This window comes from Notamacropus eugenii, chromosome 3, assembly GCF_028372415.1.
Source record: "Notamacropus eugenii isolate mMacEug1 chromosome 3, mMacEug1.pri_v2, whole genome shotgun sequence".
NCBI lineage: Eukaryota > Metazoa > Chordata > Mammalia > Diprotodontia > Macropodidae > Notamacropus > Notamacropus eugenii.
Window position 1 is genome coordinate 168,345,822 of NC_092874.1, and position 18,144 is coordinate 168,363,965.

The following is an 18,144-nucleotide window of genomic DNA, read 5'->3' on the forward strand; positions in this document are numbered from 1 at the left end:
TAATTTTATTGAGACTGTTTTGCCAGGCTTCCATTTGTATTGGAATGGCACTTGAATTCTCTATACCATAGATGTTGAATTAATGAAATGACACTATCCTTCTGGTAATTTTGCCAAGCAGTCTGTCTTATCCTTTTTTTGTCCATGGTAACATTTTCTGCATTGACTAGAGGACAGGTGTCTACCAAACACTTAGGACACTTGTATAATAGAACTTTTCCATGTCAGTTACTGCATGCTTGCAACTAGTTGTGCTGTAACAAAGCAAGCTGGGCCAGAAGTTCATTCTTTTCCACTTTTGCCACAGAGGTACTGTAGATCCATGTAGACAATGCCAACTGCAACCCTAAGCAGAATTCCTATCTGTTCTTGATACATATTTTAAAATGTTTGGCCACATACCTTCATAATGAAATTTAACATTCTTTTATATTTCTTTTCAGTCTTCACAGAAAAGTACTGCACTGCTAACCATGTGGATAAACTTCCAGGTCCAAGAGACTGGGTACAGATTCTACAGGATCAAATTAAACTGGCCAGAAGAAGGTTAAAAAGAGGCTCAGGTATGCACCGGTTTCAGGAAAGCAATTTCTTTCTTTTTTTTTCATTGATTAATTTTTAGTTTTTAGTATTCACTTTTATAAGAGTTTGAGTTCTAAATTCCCCCCCCTCCCTACTCTTCCTCCCCAAGAGGACATGCACTCTGATATAAGCTATACATATATGATTGTACTAAACATACTTCCACATTAGTCATGTTGTAAAGGTAGAATCAGAACAAAATAGAAAAACCACAAGAAAGAAAAAACAAAAAACAACAAAAGAGAGAAAATAGTATGCTTGGAACTGCATTCAGACTCAAGTTCTTTCTTTGGATGCGAATAGCATTTTTCATTATGAGTCCTTTGGAATTGTCTTAAATCGTTACTTTTCTCAGAAGAGCTAACTAAATCTGATAAAGCTGGTCTTGGCGCAGCGTTGCTGTTATGTGTATGTTCTCCTGATTCTGCTCACTTCACTCATCATCAGTTCATGCAAGTCTTTTCAGGTTTTTCTGAAGTCTGCCTGCTTACCATTTCTTATGGAACAACAGTATTCCATTACATTCATATACCACAACTTGTTCAGCCATTCCCCAATTGATGGGTATCCTGTCAATTTCCAATTCTTTGCCACCATAAAAAGAGCTGCTATATTTTTGTACATGAGGGTCCTTTAGGGAACTAATTTCTTGAACTTACTGCTGAAATTTGAGCCTTTGGATTAGCCAATCAACAAACATTTATTATGCACTATTTGCCAGACATTGGACTGGACTCAGAGGCAAAATTGAATCAGCCCTTGCCTTCAAGGACCCTACATTCTTTTGAGGAAGGTAACACATAGAAAACAGATCTAGAACAAGGTGGTTTTTGAGAGGGAAACATTAAAAGTTGAACGAGGGTACGGTTAGGAAAGACTTCACGTGGAAGGTGGTGCTTGAGCTGAATCTTGGAGAGAATTATTTCATGAAATTTTATGTTTAATTGCTTTTTAAACATAAAAATGCAATACTAAGACATGGGATTTTTTGCAGGGGGTGGGGTGGTGACAGGAGTCTAGACATGATTTCATTAATGTAGGAAACTCTTACTGCAAATTTGCAAATGCTGAGCAACTTTTAGTCTTACAGTGTTGCCTGGGGCCTGAGAGGTGGGTGATTTACCTAGGGTCACCTGGCCAGTTTGTGTCAAAGGTGGGCCCTGAACCTAGGTCTTCATGACTTCTTGATCTACCAGGCAATACTTCCTTGTGTTATATCTACTTGTGATGATTAGATATAAAAGAGGAGCAACCTAATACCAGAAGTGAGGCAAATCATATGTGTAATACAACTGAATAGTAATGACTCACACCCCATAGATTCCATGAACGAATGCAATGAATGCAATAGAATCTTAAGGAACTCTCCATTTGACAGAGGTTTGGACAAGTCAGAAGGATGAGGTCGGCCAGCCCTGGGCCAGGCTTAAAACTACACAGCCCCTGAGTGTGACACACTGCTCAGCCCTTCATCCTTGTCTCAGCCTTAAACTCTTACAGCCTGAAACCCAGACTTTGCCTCTTACCAGTGCTTCCTCACCTTTAACTTTGCTATGGATTTGACTCTGATAAAGTGCAGTCTCTGAGGTCAGGAACTATTTCCTTTCTGTCTTTGCATTTCCATTGCCTAGTACGATACCTGATATAAAATGGGGCTTGATAAATGTTTGTTGAATGATTTTTTAAAGTGTATTTGAGTAGTCTTTTAAAACAAACCTATCAGCATAGTGTACTCTTTGTTTTGTATATTAAAGTCTTGTTTAAATGAATTTTTAATTCTTACTTAAGATAGTAAAAATCATGTTTAACTATTTGCTTTTAATATTATGAACAGTGTTGTCTATCAGTCTTATTTGTGGTTTAATGAGCTTTACTTATAAAAAATTAGCCTGTTAACATTCTTATTTACTTCTATTGACATCTTATTTTTTTCTCTGGGTCTGCATGGACTTAGAAAAGATATATTACTTGTTTAAAGTTTAAAAAAAAGAAGTGATTTAACTCAAACGCCATAATTTTTTTTCTGGTTCACATGCTGTCCCCAGAATTATTCTTGAAGGAATATTGAACATTTAGTAAGTATGCTTGGTTAATTGTGATAGTGAGATATCTTATAAGGTGTAGTAGCCAACAAGAAAACATGTGAAGAGGGATAGGTGATCTGTTTTTGTTCTCTAAGAGGTTCATCAATACAAAAACTTCAGGAGTGGCCATGCTATAAACCTCAGAGGATTTTGTGATGTGAAATCTTCTTGAAGGTTTTATTCCACTGTAGCAGATGTTTATAAAATAGGCATTAAGTAATTGGTATATTTTTAAATTTTTGAGAAATCTTTATTTCCCTTTCTCTGCCCCAGACCTCAGAAATGATCTAGACCAACTCATACTTTATAAGAATCTCCTTAATGACACACATAACTCATGGTCATCCAGATTTTGCGTGAAGACTTGTAAGGGGAAACCTACTATGTACTGAGTCAACCCATTTCGCTTTTGGATAGTTGTAATTGTTTATAAGTTTTTCCATCTAGCAAAATGACATTTTTCTTTGCAACTTTTACCCATTGCTCCTGAGACTACACAGAAGTCTAATCCCTCTGAGGCAAAGGAAAGTAAATTTAATTGGTTCAGCACTTTCATTTTGCTAGTTATTTTATCCCCTCAACTTTTAGACCCCAAAGCAGATTTTCAGTAATAAGTCAGTATAATTTGCTAAATGCTGTAGGGATACCAGGTAATAATCAGAACTGAGTTGTTACTACCACTGACTAAATTCTCCCTAGAAATCCCAGTGTTTTTGTAGCAAACTACTAGAAAATTAGTATTTTCTTCATTTGTTATAATTGTATGAGAATCTAGTGAATGACAAAAAAACTATTTTTTTTTAGAAGTTTCAAATTTGTAAGTTCAGAAAGTAAACTCAAATTTTACATAATTACCATGAAGGATACTTGAGTTCATTCACAAAAGCAAAAAAAAGTAAAGTGTAACCAAAAAACCCACCAACAGCCATATAACATTCTAAACCAGAAATCAACCATCGACCGGACTTTCTGGTTCTAGTCATGCAAAAACAAAACAAAAAAGGATGACCTAAGATGGTCAGTTAACTTCTGTGCTCCATTTTCTTCCTTTACAATACAGTATAAGGTTAATATCTGCCCCAACCTGCCTCCTTTACAGGCGCAGAATAAGGTAAATGGAAAAATATATGATCCACTAGTGCTTCTCAGGAGATAAGTGCTATATCAATCCAGAATGCTGCTATTGCTAATTTAACTTAAATGCTTCAGAGACCACCCAGAGAGAGAGAAAAGAGAGTATATTGTGTTAAAAACACCTGCCTCTAGCCGTGGAAAGCTGTTAGCAGTCTCTAAAGTGCTTGAAGAGTATTAGTTTCAAGGCAAATCTTTGATGGTAGAGGTCATAAAGTAAGAAGATATATTGGAGTACAATATTCTTTAGAGACAGGAAAAGTCTTGCTGTCAATGGAAACTATGGTTGAAATAATAAACTTGGTTTTAAATATTTATCACACTTTTGAGATCTCTTAGATTATTTGGCACCCTTTCTTGCAACTCTTGTAGCGTCACAGTCCCCAATTAAATCCCCCCCCTTTTTAGATCTGTAGTATTATGTAGGTCCTATATTTTAATTTCTGTACACTGTCTCCAAAAAAGTATTCCCATTCCCATGCTCTTAGGAGAAAGGGAAAAAAATAACTGGTAGGAGAAGAATTAGCTAGGGAGTACTTTTGTTAGCATCTCAGCAATCTTACTAATAATAAGTATACTCTAGCCACAACAAACAGTCTTTCTCCCATTATATATCCCTGTCCCTATGGAATGGGCCCCAAATTGAAAAACCACTTACTCCCTTACCCACTGCAGTCTGCCACCTGCACAGAGAATTAAGCCTGTCGTGTGCTCAGGACACCAAGTTTTGACTCCATCATCAGCTAATTTGTAATCAGAGAGCTTTTAACCTTTGACCCCTGATATTACTTTGATTTACCTATGTATTTTTGAATGCCATATACATGCCTGGCTATACCAGGACAGGGAATATTCTATTTGTATGTCCACTGTTTTAAAAAAGGAAAGGAGAGGAGAGGAGACTTAACTTAAGTGCATAAAGGTAGAGGTCGTTACAGTGTTGGTGCCTGATCATAGGCTCTGGTTCCAGTTGTGTCAAAGCCATGGCACTTTTGAAACCAGGCAGCAGAACTGGGTGCCATGTGCTCAGGTGAACAGCACCATGATCAGAGCCCCCCAAATTGCTTATTAACAGTAACGTGGTAGGATCTTTCTCACCCCTCCTTCTCCTCAAAAGAAGCCAGTGTGATATCTCTTGAAATGGAAACATTGCTCCTCTGAATGCCATTTTATTTCCTTTGAATTTGGCAGGAATATTTTCAGAAAGCCCTAACAGATACCTGGAGGATTAGGCCCTAAGTATTGTTTTCCTTCTACTTTCCCTCATGAGTATTTTCAATTTGAATGATAATATAATCACTATATCATCCATTCTCCACAACTTCAACCTCATTTATCATGTTTGGCTCAGTTCCTGGAATTAGATACAGACTCTGACTGGGCAAGCTAATCAACAGACTGCTTAAGAAAGCCCACACTGCTTCTAGAAGAGGGAAAAAACCTTTCCCTGCACAGACTTTGAAAGGTTGTTATCCTAATCCAAATAGAAATTCATTTGGGGCTTTCATCATATGTAATATATTTTTTCTATAACTGGAATGATTCTTTTCCTGGTGTGGATTTTTTTATATAATTTTCATTAGATTATTACCTCAGATCTGAGACCACAATTTTTTTTATTTGTGTTAGATCTGAGAGTAAAGCTGTCACTGCTATTAAATTTTTATTGGCCTTGTTCAATCTTTTCCAAATTTCACAACTTGACTGTCACCAGGGAAGAAAGACTATGAGATTGTTGTTACAAACAGATGTTATAATTAAATTTAAATAACACAATCATGTTCTTCAGCCATGACACTTGGTCCCAATTCATGCAACCAGCATATCTTAATTTTCTTTTATTTTTTTCATCTGCTATATGCCCTCCATTCTTAAGAGTATACTTACTAAAACACATAATTGCAAAGGGTTATTGTTGAAAGGATTGGTGATACTGAATTACAAAGGGGAAAGATCACTAAAAACTGATTTTTGCAATTCTGTGCCTAATTGAAAAGGCAACATATATGTAAATTCCAGGAAGTAAATAACTATTTCTAAGGTTTATTGTATTTTAGTTGACACATAAAATCACAAATGTGATAAAAGTGTGGGCTCTTACTGCTGTCTGACAAAAATATTTTAAGGTTCTGGTCTACAGAGAAAATTAACTCTACATTCAGTACGTTTACTTTAATGTTTGCTCCTCTTCCTTCATCTTTCAGTCACTTATCCACCAATGTTTCTTAAGTACCTTACATTACTATCTTCACTCCTTTTCTTCTCATTATTTATTATTTCACTCTTTGGGATAATTTCAGCCCTTAGAGTTTACTATATTGCCAGACACTGTGCTAAGCACTTTACAATTGTTATCTTATTTGACCCTTACAACATCTCTGGGACATAGATGCTTTTATTTTCACCTCCATTTTATGGATGAGGAAACTGTAAGGCAAACAGAGGATAGGAGACTTGCCCAGGTTCACACAGCTACTAAAGTACCTGAAGTTGGATTTGAACTCAGGTCCTCCTGACAAAAGGCTCAATGCTCTGTCCACTGTACCCTCTAGCTGCTTCTGTATGTTAGTGTGCAATGAGAGGTCAAATGTCCACTAAAGTCAAAGCTATGTGAAGTGGTGAATAAAGTATTAGACAGTGAACTAGAGAAAGCCCATTGTCCTTTTTTCAGCCAATGTCTTACATCATTGTTGTTTAAAGACAGTAAAGTAAGGGTATAATATTAATTTGGTTTCACATCAACCCAGTTGTTAATTGGAGACTGTATGGTGTAGTGGATAGAGTGCTGAACTTAGGAAAACCTGGGATCAAACCCTGCCTCAGACACTTATTAGTTGTGTGACCTTGGGCAAGTTATTTAAGGAATCGGTGGCTTAGTCTCTTCATTTGTAAGATCAGGGTGTTGGACTCGATGAATTATAATCCAAATTCATGATCCTGTGATCTGTTACAGACACCATCTGATTGGCCTCCTGGGTTAGTCTTCCTAAATGCATAACATTGAACAGTGAAGCCATAAATGTAAGTGGCTTCAGTAGGAGATTTTAGGCAGGAATTACTTGAATTAGTGCATGGAAGACATGACACAAATGATCAAAATGGCCGATGTGCAGTTTTTTGAACTATTCAAAGCAGAATGGGAAAAAGTTCCAGTCTAATAAATTAACAGAATAAATTTAGGAATTTTATTTTATGTACCTTAGTAGGTGTTCCTCTAGAACTGTAGGATATTCCAAGCAAAATGATGGGATGGGCAATAGTTTGTATTTTTAGACTCCAGGTGGGAAAGAATCCTTTGAAGATTAGTTAAACTTTTAAAATTTCTTTATAATTCAGCCAAACATTTATTAAACATCTACTATATGTGAAAGATACCACTAAATGCTGAATGTACAAAGTACTCACAATGTAGAAGAGAGAGATGTTGCATGTATATAAATAACTGTGATAGAAGTTTGAAATGTTTTATTGTGTAGGAGATGGTAAACTGACCTAAGAGATTCAATAAAGGAAGGATAACTTCTTTCTGGAGCAATTAAGGAAGTAGTACTCTGTGTTTTGGGATTTAAAGGAAGAAGAGCTCAGTCAGTAGACTGAGGAATGCCATCCACTGCCCAGCATAATTTTGGTTATCATAGGAATTTATTCTCTCACTAGTTATTAACATACCATGTTAGGAGTGCATTAGCAGAGTTGGCATGAGTCTACACTAAGGGAGAAGGGTAAAGACTAAGAAGGTAAGTTTGAACCAGATAGTGGAAGACAATGAATTCCAGGGTAAGGATATAGAAATTAACTGGATATTGTTATCAAGTAGACGACTGAAAGTTAAAATTTTCAGTCCTTCCTCTTATAAGGTAAAGCTTTATTTGCCTGAATTTTTTTGGAAGGAGATGGCAAGTGAAATTCAGCCCTGTCACTTGTCTACTGACACGTTTTCACTGTCATGATTTTTTTTAAGTTCACGTCAACCATCCAAGATATATCTCCCTTAGGCCACCAAAGGTCTATTCAAATTTTATTGAACTTGAGCCTGGTACCCACATGGGCTAATTTGAACTAATTCAAACACTTTTACGTACTGGATTCACTCCAACCAAACATCCGAATAAGGTAACTAACTTTGGTGAGAGAGTGTGTATGTATGTGTACAATGTGTTTTTTATGTATGTCTGTATATGCGCGTGCTCACACACATATATGTGTATATGTACTTACATGCATAAACGTATATATACGTATACATAGATAGAACATTGAATATGCACACACTCTGTGGGTGTCGTGTTTCACTTCAGAGGTTTAGCGTGAAGATCACCTTCGAAGACCAAACAATAATTGACATTTATATGGCACTTTAAAGCTGGTACAAGACTTTAAATGCTTCATCTCCTTTGAACCTCATGATAGTCCTGTGAGGCAGGCATAACAGGTACCCCATATTACAGAGGAGGAAATAGAGGATCAGAGAGGGTAAGTGACTTGCTTATGTTACCACAGCTAATAAGTGTGTCAGATACAGAACAGGAACCCGAGTCTTCTTGACTTCATGCATTATTCCAGGCTGCCTCCCTACCAAAACAAAATGGCAGACTGACTTCATACCTTGAAATTTATGATGCTTTGAATAGTGTAGATGTTTGTGCTGATAGGAGCAGGTTGGCTCATTTGTTTTCAATCAGGGTATCTGTTCCTGTTTACACTGTTGTTCAAAGGAAAACAATATAAAGTAACTTTTATGTTGAGCATGTTCTTAAAAGTTGTCCAGCAGTTATTTAGTAAATTAAATCTGCTTTGTATTATTCTCAGAAAATTACTTTGTTTCAATACTAACATAACCTATTGTATTGGAGCAAACCCAACTAAAGAAAGAAGGTGAAAACTATTACGCATATTGCAGCTTTCTAATTGCATTACCATATTCAGTAAAATGAATGTGTTCTCTGAAACTAATGAGATTTGTGTTTTATGTTTGTAACCAGCAGAGGTAGCTGACTGTGATGAAAAACTGGACAGCATTTCTATACCACCAACAGGTAAAATACATTTACATTTTGATCACCTGCTGGAAAATATAGTGAAAAATATTTGAATGGAAAATGTTTTTAATATTAGCGATGCAGATGCTTGAGCGTACTGATTTTATAAAAGCCCCCTTGTTATCAGAGGTTCTGAATGTCCTGTATCCAGGGAGTTTTTTCACATTGACTGTAAAAAGCATGAAAATCTTACAATTTTTCCTCTTAGGCTGATGCATACATATAAAACCTGAAAAGAACAAATCCTAATAAGTTAGTGTTTTGATATTCTATAGGCCAGAAATGGACCTTTGTTTTCATGCACAAAACCTTTATATTTTTTAATCCTAACAAAATCATATCTTTTTGGAAAGATCACTGCCATTGTGTCTGTGATTAGTCCATATTATATAATAGCCATAAAATGGTTCTAAAGAATAAATTATTGCTAGACACATGATGGATGCTCCATAAATACTACTTTTTGATCAGTTAATTTAATGTGCCAATTAATGTAACATGGGCCGCAGTTTCTTTAGTAGCACAACTGAATTAGTTGAATTCCCTTTGTGAATTCCCTCTGTTCCCCATTTTTACAACTAAAACCCCTTGGCATCATCCTTCTTCCTGTTTTTCTTTGCTTTGGTCTCTGAGGAAAAGGTAGTTCTTCCCACTGCAAAGGTCATCTCTTCTACTTGTGCCTTTGTTCCCATCACCTCCCATCTACTCTGGAAGCTTGTCCCTTCATCTCTCTCTCTGTCTCTCTGCCTCTGTCTCTCTCTCTCTCTCTCTCTGTCTCTCTGTCTCTCTGTCTGTCTCTCTCTCTCTCCCCCTTTCTCCTTCCATCTCTCTCCCCCTCCCTCTCTCTCTCTCCCTTCCTCCCTCTCTCTCTCTCTTTCTCTTTCTCTCTGTCTCTCTCTCCCTCCCTCTCCCTCCCTCTCTCCCTCTCCCTGTATTTTGAAAGCCCCATTTCAATAGATTTAATTTTCTTTTTAATCCTATGGATTTTATTTTATGCATTTAAAAAACATTCCTCTGAGAAGAGGTTCAAAAGCTTCATCAGACTTCCCAAAGGATCCATACAGATAAAGTTCAGAATTCCTCAGATGGTGAGTCATGTGTTTACCCTAGGGATGTAGATTTATGGTACTACCCTATGGGCTTGGACTCCCCAAGAAGGAAAACAAATTTAGGCTTTTTGGAAAGGCAATTCCCTTCCCATTAGCTCTATGCTGGCTGAATATCTTACCATAATAATGGAAGACTCAGTCCAGGTCTATGGACCTGGATCCTTCTTCTAAGAGACTGCTGTTGTCCAGCTATTCCCCCTTCTCTTTCTAGAAGAATGGGTCCTGGAATATTCAGATTTGGAATCACTAAAGAGACAAACCTGAGATTTATGCTGTCAAGAAACTCCATTCTCTCTCTCTAAAAATATGGGTCACTCCACTCAGTCAGTTAGCATTTATTAAGGTGCCTACTATATGCCAGGCACTGTGCTAAATACTGTGCTCAAGCCAATTCTTAAGGAACTTCACATTCTCCAGTTAATCAACAATCAGTCGAGGAGGGTTCAAGAATTTCTACCCCTTATCATCTAGTGCTCTCCAAGGTTTTGATCTCTTGGACTTAGGGATTACATTAATGCCTTTCCATAGCTGAAGTCAAGTTCTAAGAGTCCAATAACTTTATTCTTGAGTCTCCTGAGTGAGAGCATGTGTGGCTGCACATGCAACTCACAATGCACAAGGCAACTAGTTCATTTCTAGTTGAGGAAAGAATTCTACATGTCCATCCCCTACTCATCCACCAGAATCCAGATCTGTTCTTTGTTTCAAGCTCTGAATCTCCAAAAAGGGGCTTTACAACTTGACCTCATTTTAGAGACCTAGCTCAGAGTGGGGTATTTGAATCACAATAGCCCAAGCCAGCCAGATGATCCCCAATTGTTGAGTTGTCCCTTCCCGCTCCCATCTCCTCCCACACAAGTTAGCTCACATACATCTCTTCCTTTTCACAGTCATATTTTTACATTCATTGCCTCTGGTTTCCTCACCTCCTGTTCACTTCTTATAATTTTTGTAATTGGGCTTCTAACCCCACCATTCAACTGAAATTTCTCCTTACAGAGTTTACAAATATCTGTTATTTGCTAAGTCCAATAACTTCATCTTAGTCCTCAGCTTTCTAGCTTTTTCTGTAGCTTTTTTGACATTATTGGCCATTCCTTCCCTAATTTCCGTGGCATTAATCTTCTGACTCTCCTGCTTGTCCAGCTGTCTTTTTTTGGTTTCTTCATCTGGTTGTGTCCCAGGCTCTACCCTGGGCTGATTTTTTCGTTCCACTTTTCTTGGTGATGCATCCACTCTTACAGGTTTAGTTTTCATCGCTGTGCAGGTCATTCCCATATCTACCTATTTAGTTCTTTTCTGTCTCCTGAGTTCATCCCACATCGCCAGGCACCTGTTGTGCTGGGCATTTCTATAAGCATTTCAAATTCGGCTTTTTCAGAAGAGAACTCATTATCTTTTCCCCTAGATGCTCTTCTGTATTTTTGTGGAGAACAGGGCTCTTCTTCCTATTCAAGGAGTCATCTTTCCCCTCTTCCCTCTTCCTTATCTTCCCCCTCCCATTCCAGTCATTTGCCAAGTCTTCAGTTCTACCCCTATAACATTTTTCCCATCTCTTCCCTTCTCTTCCCTTCTTCCTACTCGTGCAGGCATATCCTAACAAGACCTTTATCACCTCTTCTCTGCCCTATGCACCAGCTTCCTAGTGGTTTTCCACTTTCTTGTCTATCTTTTCCCCAATTCATCATCCTCAGATGCCAAGATACTATCTCAGACCAAGGTCTGACCTATTACTGACCATTTTTCCTCAAGGATAAAATACAAAGGCCTCTGGCTGTGAAAGCCCTGAACAAACTGGCTGCCTTTTCAGACTTATTTCACATTCTTCTTTTTCATGTATTCTACACCTAGCCTTGCTGTTCTCTGTATACAGTTTCTCATCACCAGCCTCCAGGACTCTGTATAGGCATGCCATGACTGGTGGGTAATTCCTAGATTCTAATTTCCTTCAAGTTTGGCTTAGCCAAGTTGCCATATGTATGTGAGGTGTTTTCTGATTCTAACCCCACTTTGTGTGTTAGCATTCTCTCTTTTCCCTCCAGGAGATCATGAGTTCCTTGAGGGCTGGGGCTGTTTTAATGTTGTTTTTGTATCTCCAAAACCTTGTAGAGAGCCTTTCATAAAACTAAGAGGTGCCTAATAAATGTACGTTGAATTGAATGCAAGTTAGACCCCTGTGTCTCATTGCACTGCCACTATTGGCCGAGTACTAACAAGAATAACGTTATTCTAGTTTTAATCAGTTTCCTTCTTTCACACATCCTGAGATACTCTTAAAACAGAATTTCTGTTCACTCTAGATAAGATTTAATGCTAAGATTGACTCTATGATAAACAAAAAGAAAGATCAAAAGTGAATCCAGAACAGTAGCAGTGTCCAAGGTGGTCTACTAGGCATCTTAAGTGTCTTGTTTTCCAGATTGGACTAAGTTAAACACATTCTTCACCTCTTAGGTTCTTTTCCCTCAAAAAAAAAAAAAAAAAGAAAACACAGAGGGACGTTACTGGTTCTTATGACTACCTTAATCATAGCATATACTTATAATTACAGCAGAGCCAAAGCAAAATGTATGGACCATCAGCCTATACAAATAACATGTATTTTTATATATTATATAAAACAGCTCTGTATATTAAGCAGTAGTTGCTAATTTTGTGCCATCTCTTGGAAGAAAACATTTGAAGCATTATAAGAAAGATTTTTCTGTAATAAAAAAGGATAGAGTTTTTTTCAATAAAGACTTGCAGGATTATCTTTCCTTTGGCAGACTTCAGAACACATTCAATTGAAAATACAGAAAACAAAAACAGTTTTATAATAATTAACTATTAAAAATTGTAAACTCTAACACCGAGACAAATTTATTCTTAGTTTGGATGAATATGGGGGATAGTTACAGTAGCTATGGAATGAAGGCACTCTGAAGGAAATAACTGTAGCAGGCAATCCAAGCCAACAGTTAGCACGTACTGCAGATAGAACCCTGGATTCTGAGTCAGGGAACTGGACTTACGTTTCATTTTGGACATTTAACTAACTCTGTCATCGTGGGCAAGACATTTAATTTCTTGGAGCCTCGGTTTCATCATCTGTTAAACAGGGCTAAAGTATTTACACTACCTAATTTACTGATTAGTTATAAATGTAAATTGTTAGCAAGTAACTAAACATGAGCCATTATTATTAAATATGGTGAGATAACTTACAGAGAAAAATTGAAAACAGGCTATATCTCCATAGCCAAGGTTAAATATTAAAACAATTATCCATATAATTGCAGTAAAAATAATTCCTTAATGAAAAAGTACAGGAAGTTGAATCAACTAGACAAGAGGTCTGTTCATTGCATTATTACCTAATTCTCCACTTTTCTTTGCCTGTGTGGACTCAGGTTAAGTCACATAAATGTGTAACATGTTTCTACCAACCAGAGCTATCAGAGAACTGAAAAGTAATTTGGAAATTGAAAATAATTTATGAAGTAAAAAGGAATAACCCATCTCTAACATTTAAGATATGAATTCGTTATCTGAGGAAAAGGGACTTTGTAGGATCAACAAATATTTATTGCATACATAGCACTATATGACAACTATCCTAGTATAAGGGGGATACAAAAAGAAGACACAATCCATGCCCTCAAAAACTTAGACTATAGTGGTGGTGATGAGGGGTTTGCATAAAGAAAAGACAAAGAATGTGAATGTAAGAGAGATCCAAAAGCCATGTTATTTCAGTGTAGGGAGAGATTATTTGTGGCTTCACAGAGTGGTGAGGAGTAGAGATTGGGGAAATCTTCCGTGAGAGTCCATTTGGGCTTGTTTTAATAATTACCATCCACACCCGTGATCTTTCCCATCCAGTTGCTAACTTTTGTTACTAAAAAGAAAAGCACAGTTAACACTATTCCTCCAAGAAGAATGTGAACAATAAAGCGTTTTACCTCCTCAGAATGCCTGTGTCTAACTGTTGTGGAAGTTACTACTTTATTTCTTGCCTGTGTTTTAGGTAACATTTTTGAAACCAGGACAGAGAAGATGGAAGACACAGAACCAGATTTCACTACCTAGACTTTAATTTCTGTGGCGTTTCATTAGCAAATGTAACTCTGTGTTTGGAGATTTCTCTAAGATCTGTGTAGGCATTTCAGATTACTGCATTATGCGAATGTTCTATAAAGTTTTACCTTCAAGTTTGAATTGTTTTCACATATCTTCTCTGTCACATGGACAATCAAGCCATTAAATTGTTTCAAGATCCTTCATCATCTTTAGAATTGATTTGTTACTCTTTGAAAGTTCCATATATTATCCAGCTAGTTTGGTATCCATTGTAACAAGAACAGTTCTCTCTCTCTCTCTCTCTCTCTCTCTCTCTCTCTCTCTCTCTCTCTGTCCTTTTTTTCTTCATCTCTTCCATGTGATTGTGCACAGTGTAATGCATATTTATTTTAACTTAAGTTATGTAGATGTAGAATACAGATAAATAAGACTGGCAATTCTCCTACACTGAAAGCACCCTGCTGAAAGCCAAAATAAACTTGACCTCCATTGGCTTAGAAGATAAAGCTTTCTTTTGGGGAACAGGATAGCTCTTATCTAGTAAAACAAGCTAACTCTGTTATCAGTGGAACTGAAGTGAAACTTTGGAACAGATGAAGTGTTAATGATATCTCTGTTCTTGGAACAAGAAATTTTTTGAGCAGTAGCAAGTATTTGTGAGATCTAGCCCCTCTCTACATGATGGAAAGGTAGCTGATCAGAAATTGAAAATTTTAGTCAATATTTATAATTAGTCTTCCAAAAAATCAACACACAACAATTTCATTGACTTTTTTTAAAACTGAGTTGCATGTTTCAGATATTTGGACATCATGTAGACTCCACCTTAGCCACGAAGGCACTTAGTGAAATATTCTGTGTTTTGTTTGATTTTTAATATTGGTATGCATCCAGTTTAAGCAAACTTAAAATATTAAAATCTGGGTTTATAGAAAAATATAAATTGGCAGATGGTTATTCACTTTACAAAAGTGTCTCTCACAGGATTTCTTGAGATAACAAGCTAATATATTTTAAACAGATTTGACTCACAGTAAGATTATTTATTTGTACATAACTTTTTAGAAACACATCTATTACATAAAGCAAAATAAAATTGCAGATAAGTGCCACTTTTGGCACTTTGGCAGACCAATCAGAGGGGCTAAAAAATTAACCTTAATTTTTTAAGGTGTGAACCCTCCACTTCATCAATAGCTATGCTGACAGTCTAACATCTTTCACCAACATTTGCTTCATAAAATCGTAGAATGTTCAATTCAATAAACATTTATTAAATGCCTATTATATAATAGGAACTGTGCTGAGGATGCAAAAGCAAAAAGGAGACAGTCTTTGACTTCAAGGAGCTTAATGGTGGTAAGCTGGAAAGAACCACAAACGTCATCTAATCTGAGCCTTCTTTTTCTGAGTCATTAAACTGAAGCCAGAGAGGCTTAAGTGTTTTGTAGCAGGTCACATAACTAAGTAGTGGCGGAGCCCAACTAGAACCCAGGTCTCCTGATTCCTGTTCCATTGTGCTTTTTACTATGCCCAACTGCAAAATTAAAGTGAGATAAGAGAACTCATAGATAAACTACCATTCCATTTTGATCACCAGCCAGTGATCTAATGTGAGTACTGAGTGTAACTATAAAGTAATGAGACTGGTTTTTCTTGTATAGCGTATGGAATTGATCTTCCTACTTTACAGTTGCACCTTGAATATTTGTGGAGGGGTTTTCATAGGATGAGATGATCCAGAGAAGATGTTTTTGCAGCCTTTTAGTTTTCCTTTTAAATTTCAGGTCTAAGCTTCTTTTCTCAAATTGATTCTTTTTTTTTTTTTTAACCAGACAGTCTAATTGAAGAGCTGGAAACAAGGGCTTTTGTTTTTCTGTGACACAATTTTGAAAATTTGTCTTCTGCCTCTCAAAAGGAAATAGTTCTCGATGGAATCTAAAAGATAAATTAGTGACCTTTCAACTCCATTAAAATATTGCTAGTTGCTAGTGAAGGTGAAAATGGTTGACTTTGAACCATGGAATTTGTTAAATGTGTACCATGAACCTTCCAAACTATTTCCTTCTGAGGCTGGAGTAATCATTTGTACTATGGTTTGGAATTTTCAGCACTTCAGGAAGAGTGGGGGTTGTTGTAACCCAAAAGTTATTGCAGTGAATCCACAAATTGGAGTTACATATTGCAAAAGTGAAATAATGTTTTGTAAACTTAAATGTTTTTGTGTTTACCTACTGTGACTACTGTTCAGACTTTATTCAGAAATCTTTTATAGGCTTTATTAGCAAAGAAAAATCATTCCATATCTATGGATAATGTCTCAATCTTATGTACATATGTTTTATTAATATGTAAATATTTAGATATTTTTAAATTACAATGTTCTTTAAAACAAATCCAACAAAGAACTAGTTGTGAAAATGGTGTAAAACATTGTGTTGTGATATCAATTTTGAGAAACTCCTTATGTCCATTCTAAAAGAAAACAATAAATAACTTTAATTGAACATGCATAATTGAACATGCATATTTCTTACTTATATACCGGATTCCTGTATGTATGAAAAAGAGTTAAAGCTGCCTGTTAATTAAAAGGTATTTATTAGTACTGCTGTAATTTTGTGCAAGAAGTTGTGTCTCCTTGTGGAGCTGATGGGAAATATATAGATCGCCTCCAAAATGAGATTCTTCAAATGTCGGAAAATAACAGACTCTGCCTGCCTGTTAGATCAGTGACTATATCAAGTCCCACAATAACACTTGAGCATTAAGTGCTGATATGCTTGAAGCCTAATTTTAAATGAATTAGGTGGCTTTATAATCCTCACTTAAAAGGTTAAGCTCTGCTTCTATGGAAACAACACATCAGAAGGCCAAACCAATCTTCTGTAATGCAAAATAGTTAAAACTTAATGGCTTCATGCTCCCATGCTCCACTTTTGAACACAGGAGGGCGCTACCCACTCCTACAGCAATTCCCTGCCCCCTTTACCATCAGCGATTTCCCCTTTCCACAATGTAGTGCCTTTCCTCCGGTCAGCCACCTCTATACCTTGATCTGAAGGGCCTCCTCCCAGAGTGAAGCCCAGGAGGCTGAAGCTAAAGAGGAACCACCCCTCCCTCACCAAGCAAGCTCACCAAGGGAGCAAGGCCAGCTGATGATGGAGAAAAGATTGGTCAGCACCCAGGGGGCTAGCCAGCTATCAGCTATGACTTTCATACTGACTCCACAGACTGCCTCTCCCTTCTTTTCCTCTTTACGACTGCTGCCTTTATGTGAACTTCTGCCAGACAAGGGTGTGGGAAGGAGAAAAGGGTAGGCACTGTGGTATACATTGGATCTAACAAACCCTTAGGAACGGCCCTGCCCATCGTGTAGCTGTGGTATTCTGTCTCTGACACCACCCCCAAGGGAATCGAGCCAGTGATGAGGGAAAATCTATATCCACCTGAAGCAAAGGAACAGAGAGATAATTGTCTTAGGAGCTTCTCCAAAAGACAAAGCCATAACTGAAGAAAGAAATATTAAGTGAAATTGCAGGAGGCACCAAGAAGTTTGCATGCCTTGGACCCTTTTTGATCCCAAAGGAAAACATGGGGCATGTTTCACTAAAATTTATTTCATTCAGTTTAATCCTGCTCAACCTATGAAAATATCACGAATTAAAGATACCTTCATGACTAGTAGATTAGAGCAGCCTTCTGAAGGGAACAAGCAAAAGATTCAGCAGTTTTGTTAAAACAGTGGGTCAGTTTGTCATCTTTCACACTGTATTCCCAGCAATACTCCAAGAAGCTTGTGCAATAAGTTGTGTCTCCTTGTATAGCTAATGAGAAACACACAATGCCACCAAAAGAAGATTCTTTACGTGTCAGAAACTGTTGGGCACACTGTTAAACTGTCAGGCTACCATACTGAGATTTCTTTCCCCCCACCAAATAATGAATGATAAATTCCCTACTACCTAACCTCTCAGAGAGTGCTCTCCAAATTCTTTTAATTACACCCCCTGCATCAGTAAAAAATTTGGAACACACCCTCCATGTACAGTGCGTTCCAAAAGTCTTAGTGCAGTTAAACTCCACACGCTGTGCATTTAAAAATTACATGTGCACAACAATTACAAAGTGTAGAGA

General features: G+C 37.1%; 1 protein-coding gene across 10 annotated transcripts in view; it reads left to right on the forward strand.

Annotated features, from left to right (window-relative positions):
• The window catches only part of BEND7 (BEN domain containing 7), a 210,550-nt gene that overhangs the window by 124,965 nt on the left and 67,441 nt on the right, over positions 1–18,144 (forward strand). For 5 of the 10 annotated variants that reach the window (XM_072653272.1, XM_072653276.1, XM_072653280.1 and 2 more), the window contains 2 exons: positions 444–563; positions 8,780–8,833. In XM_072653272.1, coding sequence (XP_072509373.1) covers positions 444–563; positions 8,780–8,833 — 174 coding nt within the window. Of the gene's footprint in view, positions 1–443; positions 564–8,779; positions 8,834–13,954; positions 16,524–18,144 lie in introns of those variants that run through there. The other 5 variants (XM_072653275.1, XM_072653282.1, XM_072653273.1 and 2 more) reach the window with 3 other exon arrangements.